General features: G+C 41.1%; 1 protein-coding gene across 13 annotated transcripts in view; it reads left to right on the forward strand.

Moving 5' to 3' along the window:
• The window catches only part of kis (kismet), a 256293-nt gene that overhangs the window by 67893 nt on the left and 171373 nt on the right, over positions 1 to 17027 (forward strand). For 10 of the 13 annotated variants that reach the window (XM_067766689.1, XM_067766688.1, XM_067766695.1 and 7 more), the window contains exon 2: positions 13639 to 14284. In XM_067766689.1, coding sequence (XP_067622790.1) covers positions 14241 to 14284 — 44 coding nt within the window. In that variant the 5' untranslated portion in view covers positions 13639 to 14240. The remainder of the gene's footprint in view (positions 1 to 13638; positions 14285 to 17027) is intronic. The other 3 variants (XM_067766692.1, XM_067766690.1, XM_067766691.1) reach the window with 1 other exon arrangement.

The raw sequence follows: 17027 nt of genomic DNA on the forward strand, positions 1-17027 counted from the left end.
ACGTGACCGATCTTCCCCGCCTTTGGTAGAAAAGCTACACGAGCAGTTCTCCAAGAGTGCGGTACATGATTCAGTCTTATGCACCCATCGAATATTATTTTAAGCCATTCCCCGACCGCCCTACTTGAGACTTGTAGCATGGCCGGGAATATACCATCTGGGCCCGGCGATTTAAACTTAGAAAACGTCTTCACTGCCCACTCGATCTTGGTATCGGTCACCAAGCCCGGCACCACCAGCTCCGTGATCGAAGTGTGAGTGATGTCTGCTGGTTCTTCTAAACCGTCTCCCGATGGGAAATGTGTATCGAGAAGCACCTCAAGGGATTCCTCACTATCACGTGACCATTCCCCGTTCTCTTTCTTTATTAGTCCCTGGACTATGTTTCCCTTTGCTAGGACTTTTTTCAACCGTGCTGTTTCACTGGAGCACTCTATGTCCGTACAGAAACTTTTCCATGAGTTTCTCTTCGCCCTGGTAATTTCACGCTTGTAGATCCTCAGTAGATCCCTGTACTCGTCCCGACACGCTTCGATTTCCGCGGTCTTTGCGAGTTTAAACATTTCTTTTACCTGTCTTCTTAGAAGACTCAGCTCATTGCTCCACCATGGCGGCTTTGCTTTTCCTCTGAATCTTCTTATAGGGCAAGCTTTGTTATACGCAGTCATAAGCGTCCTTGTTAGGAATTCATTCGACTCCTCCAGTTCCTCTACATTAGCAACCTCTTTGGGTTGTCCCAGTTTCGTTTCTACATGTTTCTGGAATTTAGTCCAATTCGTTGCCCTAGGGTTTCTAAAGGTTCCTCCCTTCTCTACCCTCTTTAGTGGGATGCTGAAGCTTATATACGCATGGTCGGAGAAGGATGGTCTATCGAGAACCATCCAATCATACCTTGATATATCACGCTCGGAGCTCAATGTAATATCCAGAACATTGCTGGTTGTTGGACCAATGTATGTAGGAACATTTCCCCTGTTGGCTATCTGCAAATTGGTTTGCAGGATGTAACAAAATAGAGATTCGCCTCTCTCGTTCGTATCTGCTCCTCCCCACGCATTGTGGTGCGCATTTGCATCTGCGCCTATGACCAACCGCCCTTTGCGCCCTTCCTCCTGTACTAGCCTTTTGCACTCCATCGGTGGAACCTCCGCAGCATGGGCCATGTAGCAGGACGCCAGGATAAATGCCTGCTTATTCTTTTGCTCAACGGCCACCGCTACGAGATCCTCGGTGGTGTAATTAGGCAGCATATATGAATGCAGCTGTTTCCTTACCATTACTACAGCTCGCACCCGTCCTTCCGTTTGTGCGTAGTAAACGCCAAACCCGCGCGCGCTAAGTCCAGAAACCTTTCCTCCCGATGAGAGCCACGGCTCCTGGATCAGCGCCACGTCAAACGAACCCTCCTCAAGGGTTAGGAAGAGTTCGCTCGACGCCACTTTACTGTGTTGGAGGTTTATCTGTAGGACTCGCAGCACCATTGGGCTGTTTGTCCCCCTCAAGCACCTTCGTCTTGACGTCGTCGTCCTCCTCTTGCCCTTTTGGTTTAGAGTATTCGAGGCCCCCTTCAGCCCCTCGTGAATGTTGTGCCGTGTGTTCCTCTGTGCGAGTCACAGCACCATTTAGCGGTTGGTCCTCTTCTAGCACGTTCGTGGTGACGTCGGGGACCTCCACCTGTCTTTTTTCCCTTGGGCTTCTGAGGTCCTTTTCGACTTCGCCCACTTCCAGCGTGTTAGGATTTTTATCCTCGGGACTTCTTTTCCTGAGTCGCATGTAAATTTTGCCAGTGCCAAAGGACATTTTGCCAAGCTGCGTGTACAAAATATCCTCCGCCTGCTTGTTTATTTGGAAGATGTAGAACTGACCATCCTCGGTAGGCCGAGATACAGTAAGTACCTTCCAATCCTGTGCCGGTATGTTCGGATTCTGATTCTGCAGAAGTCGCAGTGTATCCTCCGACTTCATCACGCATGGTATCCATACCTTAACTTTTGGTACCGTGGGGATTTGCGCTTTATCCACCACCTCAAACCGCGCGTTCGTGCCTTGCCTTTGGAGGTTTGGAACGACTTCCTCCAGCCACCGCAAGATCGCGATGTTGTCGCACGCTATCATCTTCACACCATTATACCATCCCCCCGAATCAAAAGTTGGAAGGGGCTTACTTGGTTGTTCCCGCATCATCTTAAGCATTAAGCTAATAAGCTCCCTTTCCACAGATCTCCACCTTTCAGTAGTCATTTGTCCGAACGGACTGCTACGATCAACCAGCGCCACAGTCAGTGACTGCTTTGCCACATCACTCATCTTCTCGGGAAAAGCAGGAGTCTTAGTGTTATCTCCCTTTGGAACCTCCGAGAACACCGGAGTCTTCGCGTTAACTCCCTTTAGCGCCTCCGAGAAAGCCGGAGTCTTAGCGTTATCTCCCTTTGGCTTATCTCCTACTTCCGTAGTTGGAACTTCCCTCTGACTGGCAGCTTTCGAGGTAGTTGCTACCTCGCTATTGGAACCCATCTGTCTTACAGCTTTGGGCCTACTTGTCTTGTCTATGCGACTGCCCTGCCTCGCGGCTCTAGGACTGGGTCCTTTCTGTCTCTTGAAAGCAGGCTTGTCGCCTTCTGCCGAACGTTGCCTCTTCATTCTGCCATTCGACGCTTCTTCCTCCTCGTACCGGTTGCAGAACCGAGGGTTTCTCGCAGCAAACCTTTTGAACTGCCTTCGACCTACTTCTATCGCTTCATGGGCCCATTCCAAGCGCTCGATCTCCACTTCTGTTGGGTCGACCACTGCTCCCAAGCGTTGTACAATTCTTAGTGCTGCACGGTACTGCGAGAGAGCTCTTTTACTTCCTCTGCTCCGTACCCTTCTCCACTCTTCTACTCCGTTTTCATTTGTGTGCTTCTCCAACACGGAGTTCATTGAATCAGCACTACTCTCGCTCCCCGAGTCCGACGCATCGCTTAATTCGTATTTGTCGTCCTTGGATTGCGACTCAGTCCTCCTCTTTACATCCTCCTTATTACATTCAGGTAATGAGTTGTTCATCTTGGTCGTACGACCACCTGCCCGACAAGGCGGGCTCAGCGGTCCAGTATTATATACGGGGAAAGAACCGTCCGCCACAGCAGCGCCCCTTACTGCGGTAAGGCAGTTCTTGGTCACCGACATCCCGCCGCCCTCCTATGAGGCGAAACGGCGTAGATGTCAGTCCTAAACAGCTCCGCCTCATAGTCGGGCGCTATGGAGTTCGGCTAAGCCCTCACACCAACGACAAGGTGCCTACCCTAGTGAGGGTTAAATGGTAGGATAATGAAAATTGGTAAGGAGTTATATGACGGTAAGTCAAAGGGGCGTGGCACCTTCCCTATAAATGGGATTTTTCAGAACTATGGCTGCCGTACAAACTTAGGTTATTTCAACAGCTAAAGTTTGACTCATTGTTGAGTTTGGCTGTTATTCCTTTTGGACGTTTAGTAATCTGCCGCCGTTAAAAAAATTTGTTAGCTTCAGACTATCTACATCTATATATATAAAAATCAAATTTTGTGTGTGTGTTCCCTATGGAAACGTATTTCCCACATTTCCATCATCACCAAATTTTGGCTATAGGTTTGTTCCTTCGATCAAGACGAAGGTTTTTCATATTTCGGAATTAAGAATTTTAAATTAAACTTTTTTGGCTATGCGAACGAGCAATCTTAGCTCCCAAAAATGATCATGTTAACAAACTCAATGATCGCATTCGAACCAAATTCCTGGTGAAGTGACGAAATATAAATCGATCGACACAGTTACAGATGAAGATCAAATTGTGAATTATCCAATTGAATTTCTAAATTCTTTAAAACCACCTGGATTGCCTGCGCATATATTAGCTTTGAAAATTGGCCACCAATCATGCTTCTACGGAATTTAGACCCACCAAAATTGTGCAATGGAACCAGACTTTGCGTTAAGAAATTAATGCCGAATGCAATCGAAGCAACAATCATCAGCGGTAAAAGCAAAGGTGAAGATGTGCTCATACCGTGGATCCCAATGATTCCTACAGATTTGCCATTCAATTTTAAGCGCTTACAGTTTTCGGACTGCTACGATCAACCAGCGCCACAGTCAGTGACTGCTTTGCCACATCACTCATCTTCTCGGGAAAAGCAGGAGTCTTAGTGTTATCTCCCTTTGGAACCTCCGAGAACACCGGAGTCTTCGCGTTAACTCCCTTTAGCGCCTCCGAGAAAGCCGGAGTCTTAGCGTTATCTCCCTTTGGCTTATCTCCTACTTCCGTAGTTGGAACTTCCCTCTGACTGGCAGCTTTCGAGGTAGTTGCTACCTCGCTATTGGAACCCATCTGTCTTACAGCTTTGGGCCTACTTGTCTTGTCTATGCGACTGCCCTGCCTCGCGGCTCTAGGACTGGGTCCTTTCTGTCTCTTGAAAGCAGGCTTGTCGCCTTCTGCCGAACGTTGCCTCTTCATTCTGCCATTCGACGCTTCTTCCTCCTCGTACCGGTTGCAGAACCGAGGGTTTCTCGCAGCAAACCTTTTGAACTGCCTTCGACCTACTTCTATCGCTTCATGGGCCCATTCCAAGCGCTCGATCTCCACTTCTGTTGGGTCGACCACTGCTCCCAAGCGTTGTACAATTCTTAGTGCTGCACGGTACTGCGAGAGAGCTCTTTTACTTCCTCTGCTCCGTACCCTTCTCCACTCTTCTACTCCGTTTTCATTTGTGTGCTTCTCCAACACGGAGTTCATTGAATCAGCACTACTCTCGCTCCCCGAGTCCGACGCATCGCTTAATTCGTATTTGTCGTCCTTGGATTGCGACTCAGTCCTCCTCTTTACATCCTCCTTATTACATTCAGGTAATGAGTTGTTCATCTTGGTCGTACGACCACCTGCCCGACAAGGCGGGCTCAGCGGTCCAGTATTATATACGGGGAAAGAACCGTCCGCCACAGCAGCGCCCCTTACTGCGGTAAGGCCATAAATACTTCCCGAGATGGCCCGGTATCGGGAAGGCTCCGTTCGAATACAGCCGAATTTATCCCCTGGCTGCAAATCGTCCAATAGGCACGGTCCGCATAACACCCTGGATTAGGGGGTTGGCAGTTCTTGGTCACCGACATCCCGCCGCCCTCCTATGAGGCGAAACGGCGTAGATGTCAGTCCTAAACAGCTCCGCCTCATAGTCGGGCGCTATGGAGTTCGGCTAAGCCCTCACACCAACGACAAGGTGCCTACCCTAGTGAGGGTTAAATGGTAGGATAATGAAAATTGGTAAGGAGTTATATGACGGTAAGTCAAAGGGGCGTGGCACCTTCCCTATAAATGGGATTTTTCAGAACTATGGCTGCCGTACAAACTTAGGCTATTTCAACAGCTAAAGTTTGACTCATTGTTGAGTTTGGCTGTTATTCCTTTTGGACGTTTAGTAATCTGCCGCCGTTAAAAAAATTTGTTAGCTTCAGACTATCTACATCTATATATATAAAAATCAAATTTTGTGTGTGTGTTCCCTATGGAAACGTATTTCCCACATTTCCATCATCACCAAATTTTGGCTATAGGTTTGTTCCTTCGATCAAGACGAAGGTTTTTCATATTTCGGAATTAAGAATTTTAAATTAAACTTTTTTGGCTATGCGAACGAGCAATCTTAGCTCCCAAAAATGATCATGTTAACAAACTCAATGATCGCATTCGAACCAAATTCCTGGTGAAGTGACGAAATATAAATCGATCGACACAGTTACAGATGAAGATCAAATTGTGAATTATCCAATTGAATTTCTAAATTCTTTAAAACCACCTGGATTGCCTGCGCATATATTAGCTTTGAAAATTGGCCACCAATCATGCTTCTACGGAATTTAGACCCACCAAAATTGTGCAATGGAACCAGACTTTGCGTTAAGAAATTAATGCCGAATGCAATCGAAGCAACAATCATCAGCGGTAAAAGCAAAGGTGAAGATGTGCTTATACCGTGGATCCCAATGATTCCTACAGATTTGCCATTCAATTTTAAGCGCTTACAGTTTCCGGTACGCCTTGCTTTTGCAATTACAACCAACAAAGCACAAGGACAATCGTTTACTGTTGCAGGCTTAAATTTAGAGTCTGTGCTTTTCCCATGGCCAGCTATATGTTGCTTGCTCTAGAGTTGGAACACCAAAAAATTTGTTTATCTTTGCACCGAGCTAAAAAACCAAAAATATTGTGCATTGTGGATAAAACAAGTGTGATATATTATCCGTCAACTGCCTGACAGGATGTTCAATATGGCTACTTTTAAGCGTTTTGGCAGGGTGTGCAATATGGCGGCGCATAGCGCCGGCTATCTCCAACGGGTGATAGAAAGGGATACAGAATGAGACAGCGATAGTCAATAAAAAATCAGGTGATCCAAAAATATTGTGTACCCACTTGCATAACAATAAGATTCAATAATAAAATGTTTTTTAAACGAAAATTTCACCAAATATGCGTACAAAACTCAATTCAATTTACAGAACAATAAACTAAATTATCAACAAACAAAACAGAAAAAATAACGCAACATTCATTCGGCATTCTTATGATCCAAATGAGGGCGAATCCCCGCAAATTGCTGTCGGCAACTAGGAGATTATGGGGTCAGTCATTACACACCTGCAACCAATAATAATAGACACCGAACCAAGTATTGCGCTCAACTTAAGGGCCATGAATTAACTTCTATTAACAGTCTAGTTGTATTCCAAGTAGTAACATAACTGGCCACGACTAAAGGAAAGAAATTTCTCCTGGCTCAATTCTAAATCACAGCCATAGTAGTTTTTCAACTAATTTTAAAACTTTGGGACAATGGTTAAGATGTTACTAACTGAATTCAATGTGAAGCCTACAAATTACCTCTTATACTTATTGAATCCATAGACCCATAGACTCCCTAGTTTATTTTATTTATATGATGTTGATAGTGCGTGGCTCTATTTCATGGCATATCACTGTATGCATTTGTAGTTTGGCTGTGTATATAATTATTACGTTTTTGCTATTCGTTTGGTATTTAATTGGTGCTTTGTGTTTGGTTTTCATTTGTATATACTTATAATCGATAGTTTGTGGTGTTACTTAAATAAAAGTACAGTCAATCGTCATCCTGGCTAAGTTTATTGCCGCTGCCGTCATCATCGGCTTTCGTCGCAACTAATATGCACAATTGTCGTTTTATTTATTTTCACAAAAGTTACTTTAATTTTTACACAACTCTTATTATGGCACAAAATCAAACTTTTTATGAACCAAAGAGTATTTAGATTAAGTCAGCATTTGATAAGTCTGAAACGGACAGATCACGAAATGGCATACTTCTCGATTAATCGCGAAAAGTAATGCAAACAATTATTTCAGAAATTTGCAAAAAATAAATAGACAAGTTGAAAACTTTGTGCCACTATAAATTCAAGCTTTAATTCTAAGGTATAAATCATTATTAATGAGTAGGCCAAAGCCAAAACGTAATAAGTGACTCATAACAAGTTCCTAAATTATAAAATGTGTGCAGTCTTAAATGGTGGAACATTTTATGCTTATGCTGTCTTTCAAATCACTTAACTGTCGAATAAATAAACGGCAATGTTGTTAATATAAAATGCTATTTATCTACAGCACCACCATGGAAGTAGATATTCACAATTTAATGTATATACGCACTTCTCTTATGACGTGCTAAAATCAAACTGACTATTCTTTCGATTGAGCTACTTTTATACTCTCCGTTGGCTCGTCATTGTTTTATCCCAGGGTCTAGACTTTTCGCGAACAGTCTTCTCGAATAGTTGCTTATTTATTTCTAGTTTCTGTACCTCATATTGGGTTTGGCTATATACATGTATATTAGGGCGGGTCAAATTTTATGGGGAAAAAGGGGGGAAAAAATTGTCAGGTGCACATTCAGTTTCACAGATCTATGGGTCATACTGAGTAATATTGTCCATAGGAACATAGGCCTGAAATGAATTTCGAGCCTCACTAATTTTGTTAGAAAATTTTATATCCCAATCCGAATAGCGGCTCCCACAAATAAAATAAATAAATTTTCTAACAAAATTAGGGGGCTCCAAGTTCATTTCAGACCTATGGTCCCATGGACAATATTACTCAGTATGACCCATAGATTCAGAAACTGGGTGTGCCTTTTCAACAATAAATTTGTCCCATCCCAATGTATATATGTATATAGTAGTTTTTTTGCTCTGTACATGTGTGTGAAATATTTGCCGCCTTTCAGTGAGTTTTACAGCTCCGGCTCACGCTCAATTCTCACGGGAATGCTATGAATCATTGAGAGACTTAAGAAGTAAATGTCGTGTAATTTTCGCACACGTGAAATGTGATAGGCAGATGTCGCCGCTGTTTTTCATTTAACTCATACGGCGAAAGGCTAAGCAGCGACATCTATTTTTGAAAAAGTAGCTATATTAAAGGCCGCGTTGCCAACCTAAAAAGAAGTAATTAACAAATTATCTGGCTTACAAATTGAACCAGACTTATATCTGGATTTATCTGGCTCAAATCGTTGTTGTTGCATTTACATGCAAAATTATTTATCTGGCTCAGGATTTTGCCACCGGATGATAGCTATCATCTGCGCTCTTTGTTACTGGGTAAATGAGTGCGTACTATCGAGTGCGCTCTTAGTACCGTGTACACGTGCTCGTAGCTGTTTGTTGTCTCTACCTACATTACTAGTGCCGTTCTGCAGCATTTATTTACTAGCGGAATAGTGACGTGTCGAAATTGCTAATATTCGCCACAATATTATAGCAGTTATGAAAGAGCATCCAGGCAGCCTAAAAGTCACATTTATCGAATAACTATGTTTGATGTAAACGCCCGAACACATACGATTTTTGATGCAGCATCATGCGCTAACAGATAGTAGATTGAAAGTGTTTGTATGGGGAGTGACAAATAGCCTCTTCGTTATAACGGTATAGATAACGGTAACTATAAAAAAAAGAAAAAAATATTTCGGTAACGGGCATTTCTTCTTCTACCCATTTAACAAAATCTTACTATTTTGAATATTTATTGATAATTTTTTTTGATTATTAACGAAAGAAACTTATTTTGATAATTTCGTTTATCAATAAATTTAATAAGGCATTGCGCCATAAACTCGTACTAAACTCTAAAATGTAATGGAAATGAAAATAAAGAATAAGAAAAGAAAGAACAGGAGATGAAAAGAAATGAGCGGTAGACAAAGGTATAGCGACATCTTTAGTGTATGAATATCAACCACTGGGCAAAAAATAGTTTAGGATACATCGCACTGCCTTTAGGGGGTAATGCTGTGCGTTTATGTGAATTCAAATATTCATAAGCGTATAGCTTTTCCCCTTAAATGCCATTGCGCATACAACAAATAATTAATACTTAACATTTTATGGCAACAAATAAGATAAAAATCTAATAAATGTAAAATCTAGTTAAATATTCAATAAATAAAAACTAGATTATTCGTTGCAGCTACTACCTCGATTCCACTTTCGCGTCTTCGGTTCCGTCTTCGATCTCCACAAGATAAAACTACTATTCGTAGTGAAGTCAAATCAGTTGTACGATTGTGTTCGCTTGTCACCAGACACGTAAAAAGGTACATTGAAAAACAAAAGCAAGCGTGAACCGAAAAGCCAGGTAATCCTCAGGAAATGCATCTTCACAAAAACGATTTTTTTTAAAAATATTTTTGTTTGAATTTTACTTTACCAACAAAAGATAAGAAAACGTTTCGAATATGTACAAAACTACATATATACATATATAAAATCAAAGCCACAGAAAATTTCTTTCTTACTCATGAAATGCAGTTGGTCACATATGGGCTTTCAAGCGAAACCCCAATAAGCATTTGGGCTTGAGTCTCATTACTGGTCAATTTAATATAGCATATTTCTCAACTCTCAAAAACTTGTTTGCAAACAGAATTTGGGAATCATAGCGTTTTCAACAAAAAGGCCATTTTTTAAATGACAAAAAACGTGCTTCGTCAGTTGAGAAAAAGATAGTTCTCAACTTGTTCTCAACCGTGTTTTTCTAATTGAACTCAAATGTAATACTAATTTCACACAGACGGCTTATTGAATAATAAAGGCAATTTTCTACATTAAGACGTTTATTGAGCTCAATATTCCCTACAAAATTCGAATCTATTATTATTTTATTAGTAGCTAATCGAATGCCTAATGAAGTCAAAAGCACAATGCAACTCTGTTGGCAGCGTTCCGCTTCCGTTTCCGTTTCTTAGTTTTCAAAGCAAATGTCATTGTCTGCATGGCGGAACGATACAAGGTGGCCGCATCGAACAGCTGATTATAACCTTTCTTATTTGATTTGATACATCAACTACCGGCGCAGTACGATTTTGACATTTGTCCATCGAATTTACAAGTGCATGGAATTTTGTTTGTTTGTAGGTATGTCACCATGCTCCCACCTTGTATCGTTCCGCCATGATTGTCTGTCTCATCCTTCATACTAATCGAGCAGTTACTTCTGTGTGCAAAAAATTTACGATTTCATTAGCAGGTGAAATGAGATCATTAAGTTTCTGTGTGAAAACAGTATAAGATTCCAATACTACAGAATTTTCATGAAATAGCTACTTCGTCCGGGGCTTGAACCCATGATCTTCGGTGTGGTAAGCGGAGCACGCTACCACAATACCAAGGCGACCGACTTAGTTTATAACGCTCATATTACCAATTACTTGTTTATTTCTTCACAATAAAAAACAGCTGGCTTTGGTAGCGCCACCTAAGAGAACATTTTTATTTTCAACCACACCTCCAGGAAAAAATGTATTGTAACGAATTTAGTGAAATTCCGCTTATTCCAAACCTTCTGCTAACGTTCGAATCGCTAAACTGTTGATTAAATAACTCCAATATTCAATAGTGCAAAATGGCATTTATTTAGTCTACTTGGGAGTAGTAGAATTTACTTCAATATCACATCCAATAACGTGCCTAAATAAAAACTGCTTAGTCATGCCTCAGATTGCGCTGCTTTTATACTCTCGGTTTCCTCGTTCACCGATTTCTCCTAAGGTCTAGTAATTTCGTGAACTTCATGCTTGTTTACCAGCTATATACATATATATATATATATATTGTTGGTTTGTAACCATATGCGTGTGCATATATGAGTACTACTTCGGCTGATGATGACATGCGTTTGTGAGTATCTCTCTGCTGCCTTGTATGTATGTATGTGTACATGATGATTGATTTATTTACGTACATACGAGTGTCTGCTTAGTATCGGCTTAGTGATGTTGGTATCGCTTAGTGATGCTAATATTCGTCACAGTATGTTAAAAAGTTATACAATTTTATTGCATTGTGCTAAATCATATGCCCGGCGTTTGTCAATGTTTGTACAGGAAACTGTCTGTCCACCTTTTATTAAAAAGTTATAAATCTTTTTTTTTTTTTTTTTGACAAACGATGGGTGAACGACGGATACACAATTTAGCACATAAAACAAAAAAAATTTTTTTGGATGTGCCAACTACATAGAGCTACTCTACGGGAGTCCGAGGAAGTTGCCACAGGTCTGAACCAGAGATATAAGGGTGTTAAAGACTTTCCACATTGCAATTGAAAAAATGGTTGGTGTCATGTGGGGACACTTACAACTTACATTGGCTATGTCGGGGTCGATTCTGGATAAGTAAGAGTTTTACCCATTACAGTATCTAGATCGAAGTTGAGCTTGAGTGACGCGCGTCTCCCTGCTGAGGTTGCTTTCGTCATAACACATCCCGTGACAGTTCCTATAGCGGTGTTTTGACAGGCCTGCTGTTTTCTCCAATGTACGCCTTAGGCTCGGCGCCCATATCGGGGAAGCTTAACATGCAAGAGCCCGGCTGATTGCTTTGGAAGTGGTGATGAGCTGCTCCTTATCTTTACCCCAAGTGCTGCCGGCAAGTGGCTTGAGGATTTTGTTCCGACTCTGGATTTAAGGTACAATTGCTGCGCATGCCCGCCAATATGTAGATTCTGATCGAACGTCATACCCAGTATTTTTGTATTTATGACAGTCGGTAGCAAAATGGCAACGACGTGAATGTTCAATATGGTCGGAATTTGCTTTGTGTATATGTATTATATGTACTAGGTTCCCGGTCATAAAGAGATAGGTTGGCAAAGGAGTGTACATCCCAATCCGTTTGGGAAAAATCAAAATGAGACACGAGTTGCATATGATCCATCAAGCAGGAAAGGCGTGGCAGAAATTAAGCTATGTCATAGAAAACATCTAGTATTTGCAAAGAGGACGGAGTTATTCGATAACATAAGTCCTGGCACCTGATTGATCTCCAAAATTATATGAAGAAGGGATCCAAAATGTATAATAGACTCCATATATAAGTGGGGCTTCAGTGGGAGTGAGAGCCAGGGCGGGAGTGAGATTTGGAATTTGAGTAGGAGTGGGAGTAGAAGCTAAATAAAAAAATAAGGGGTGGGCAGGAATAAGAAAGAAAAATGGAGGATAAACTAAACGAGAATGCAATAGAGATAGAGGAGAAGAAGCGAGGCTCACTTTTTGAATATAGCCAAACCTCAAAGTTTTTCGGATCTACAATAAAATGAATCAAAATTACTTTACTCTATGGGTAGCGTGTAAGCTTTGCCAAATGACGTTGAGCAACATCACCAGCTCTGTAAGGATTGGGAATGACCTCTGCGAGCCATTCGAACCCAAACGAGGCTTCAGACGAGGCCTTTCGTGAGATTTCTTTAACATAATGCTTGGGAAGCTAATTCTAGCAGCAGAACTAATCCGTGATGGTACAATCTGTTATAAGAGCGTACAATTTCTGGCGTATGTACATAGATGATATTTATATTATTGGTCTGAACAAACGCGCTGTGAGTTCTGCCTTCTCTGCATTAGATAAAGAGGTGAAAGGGTATTGCGGTAAATGAGGACAAGACGAAGTACTTTTGGAGTGTTCGAGAGAAAAGTTCATTGGAAGATTTATGGTCCTGTTCGTGACGCCAACGGCGAGTATCGGAGGAGTTATAATGCTGAGCTGTATGAGCTTTACACAGATATGACGATAGTGCAGCGAATAAAGACTTGAAAGGCTTCGCTGGCTAGTCATGTTATGCGAATGGTCGCAAACTCTGCGGTCACAAAAGTATTTCAGTTGGCACCGCAGTTTCGAAGCAGAGGAAGAGAGACCTTCACTGAATTGGGCGAGTCAGGTGGAGGAAAACTTGACCTCACTTGGTGCTTCCAATTGGCGTCAGTTATCGCGAATCAGGGATTGCTGGCTTGACTTGTTACGAAACGCCCAAGGTTCAAATCTAAAATTGCGTAGGTGTAAAATCATTCTGGTCTCAGCCTTTGGCAAGAGAGAACGGAGACTTACGTTTTTGAAACAACGGTCATGTACTGACCAAAAAAATTACATATTCTGCTAAAGTAACTAGCAAATGATCTCATTGACACGATAGATAGCTTTTTACTATCCAACTAATAAATCTAAGCAACAAAATATTCTAAGTAAAAAACATTTATACCTATACAAACGTAGTAACAGTATCTAATGCATTCCGTTTTTCTTTTCGTTTCAGATTTGCATTACAAAATAAGGCTTATGTGAAAATGATAGGAAAATACTATTAAATGGAATAATCATATTTACTTCTTTAATTTTACAGAAATATGAAATAAGGTTTTAGTATATATTTTTATGTTTACAGTTGTGAATGATGTAACACTGCAAATATCAAAGGTCCTATCAACTTTGTTTACATTGGGAAAATTATCTATTAGCAAATGGTTCCAAACAAAATTTAACAAAAGGTACTTTTGACCAATTTATAAGAACAAGCGAGTTGAACGCTCAGAGATCATTTAGTAAGCTAAACAGAAGCGGATGCACAATTTTATAACAAAACCCTCTTAAGAAGATAAAGATCAAGAAGGATATATAATTTTAATATTCTAATTATTGATACACTACACGAAAGTTTATCGCATAGAGCCAGGAGGGCGAAAACCCTTTTCCGCCTCAAACGGATGTGCGCAATTTCAATAGGGCGGAGTGTTGAAACGATTTGCATCGTCGGAGCAAGAATCGGTCAACGGGCTCCAAATAAATTGCAGGAAAAATTTTAATTGCAACAAAGGTGTGAAAAGAGTAGATTTTCGAATATCTGGCTGATAGAATCTGATGGATGGCAATGCCCAAAATATGTTTCACGGAAATCACCAAGGGTAAGAGGAAAACTAAAATTAAACTCTTTGTTTTTTTTTTTTAATTGACTCATAACCGCCTTTCTGCCGATTTCAGACAAAGGTTTAATGAAATAATTACGTAGGTTTTCTACATTAAGGCCCTTATTAAACTCAATCTATTATAGAATATTCCAAGTTTTAATTATCACATTATTGCTCAATTGAATACCTAATAGAGTGAAAAGTCGATTTTGCATGTTGTGTTTTTCGGATTTTATTGTTAATGTAACAATTGACAATCAAAAGTAAATTATTTTTAATAATAATAAAGAAAAAATTTTTACTTTTGCTGCATTTGCACCAAAAAATAATTTGGTTTTTTTTAAAATTAGCACATGTTGGGTAGGATGCAACATCTATCTTTAAAAGCATATTTTTATTGGGCTACTGACAGAAGTTAGTTAATGAAGCAAAAGGCCCTGTGTGAAAAGAAAGAATTATATATTTCGTTAAACGAAATTGTGATTCCATTAAGTTTCTGTGTAATTGGTATTAGGCTTTTATGCAATTTTTAAATAATGAAAATTCGTATACTGTAAAATTTACTGAAAACATTATAGCAAAGATGAATTAATAACTACTAAAAATGTCGGTATCGGCTGTTTAAGCCAATTTTTTCAACCCGACTAACGATGTGGTTTACAGAAGGTTTACTTCTTTCTACCTTCTTTAGGTGGAAGCTTCTTTTGTGCCAATGAAGAAACTCTCCGAGAGCGTTGGAAAGTGTTATCGATGTTGCTGGTCCTTTGAGGATATTTGTTCACTACATTCTGGCAACTAGCGCCATTTAGGTACTAGGCCGACCATTCGAGAATTTGATGGAACCCGGTCGAATCCTCCACGTTATTACAGCCCCCACTTCCTTCTTCCGCGAGAAGCTTTGGGTCGTCGGAACCTCACCTTTATAATCTGTGTATGATAGATTCATATTTATAACAAGATTCGCCTCACGTAGGTGTTGAAGCTGCTAAATGTATGGTCTCATAATTACGGCCTAATAATGACCCTGTTGTTGTTGTTGTAGCGACAAGGACTCTCCCTGATGGGTTTTTGATGTTCCCGTAACAAGCACCATTTAGGTATAAGCCCGACCATCCCGGGAACGATTTAGTATGACCACATAAAACATTCTAGGCCATATCGCCCCTCTCACCCTCTAGATCCATGAGGAACTTGAGCTCGCCAGAGCCTCGGCTGCTAAAGAAACAGGATCCGACACGGGCAGGTGAGGTTGACAAATGTGTTGGAGAAGCTATAAACTGCGCTGGCAGTTGCGCTACACAACCCCTTGAAACAATTTGGTACTTAAGTTGCCTCTTACGACAGGCATACCTGCGGCGGGTATATTCTAAGTCCTCTAATCCGCTGGGGGGGTGGGGGGGGGGGGGGGGGTAATAAGGACCCTCAACTCATACCTTGATATATCACGCTCGGACATCAGTGTTATATCCAACACATTACATGTCCCACATACATATATACTAGATATACGCCGCCGTGGCCGTCGATTTTCATCGTTTTTGCGGCGGCGGCGGCGTTGGCGTGTTACTATATTTTCTACTGATTTAAGACTGTCTAGTCAGTTTATTGTTCATGTCGAAAATTGGTCCGATATGGCCGAAAGGGGTAGGGGTATCAAGGGATACGCATCACTGCCAGTTATAACAATTCAATTCCGAAATTTAACACTTTCTAACCGTTCAAAAGTTATTTGAGAAAACAAGCGCTTTCAATGCCAGCTTAACATGGATTTTGCATCACCCAATTCACCAAGTTATCAAAACAAAACACTAAAAGAAAATTTATATAATAAACTAGCAGACCCGGCAGACGTTGTTCAGCCTAAATTTGGCCTATCGGCCGGCATACATTTTAATAAGCTTTTTCCGTCTAACTCTGCCCTACTCTCTACACTTTTTCCTAATCTTTTTATTCACTGCTCCCTCCGTCTTTTTCGCTTCATCTCCATCCTCGTCTCATTCTATCTCTTTCTCAGTCTCCTCCTCTCTTTTGTCCTTCTCCATCTCTTATTGCCAGTCCCAGAGGGTGGTATGTATTTGGTTCCTGTCCCATTCCGAGTCTCAGTCCCAGTCCCACTCCGAGTCTCAGTCTCAGTCCCAGTCCTAATCCCAGTCCGAGCCTCAGTCTCAGTCCCAGTCCTAATCCCAGTCCGTCTCTGGTATACTTCCCGGAAAAAAGCATCGTAAATACTAATATAGGCAAATATATATACGAAATTTCAGGTAAATCGAATAGGACGTATGTAAATAGGTATGTGGGTATTATTAATTCTTGTCTTTATTTCGGCTTCGCATGCATATTTACCAGTTTTGCCAGGTTGATGCGACTAATGAACTTTAGAGCTCTCAGCAACAGCTTTCATTTGATATCCATAATACACACACATTCTAGGGGTATCCGGGTCTATGTGTTGGCCTATATCTCGAGACCCTAGTCACTCATCGGTGTAAAACTTACTCTGTATTATAGAACATATCAACAGCTTCAATTTGATACCCATAATATAAAAACACATTCTAGGTGTTTCCGGGTCCACGATTTGGGCTATATCTCGAGACCCTAGCCTCCCAGTTGTATGAAGATTATCCTGTACTATAGCACTCATCAACAGCTTTCATTTGATATCCATATTGTATAAACACATTCTAAGGGTACCCGGGTCCACGTTTTGGCCTATATCTCGAGACCCTAGTCATACATG

The sequence above is a fragment of the Eurosta solidaginis genome, chromosome 2 (assembly GCF_040869045.1).
Source record: "Eurosta solidaginis isolate ZX-2024a chromosome 2, ASM4086904v1, whole genome shotgun sequence".
Taxonomy (NCBI): domain Eukaryota; kingdom Metazoa; phylum Arthropoda; class Insecta; order Diptera; family Tephritidae; genus Eurosta; species Eurosta solidaginis.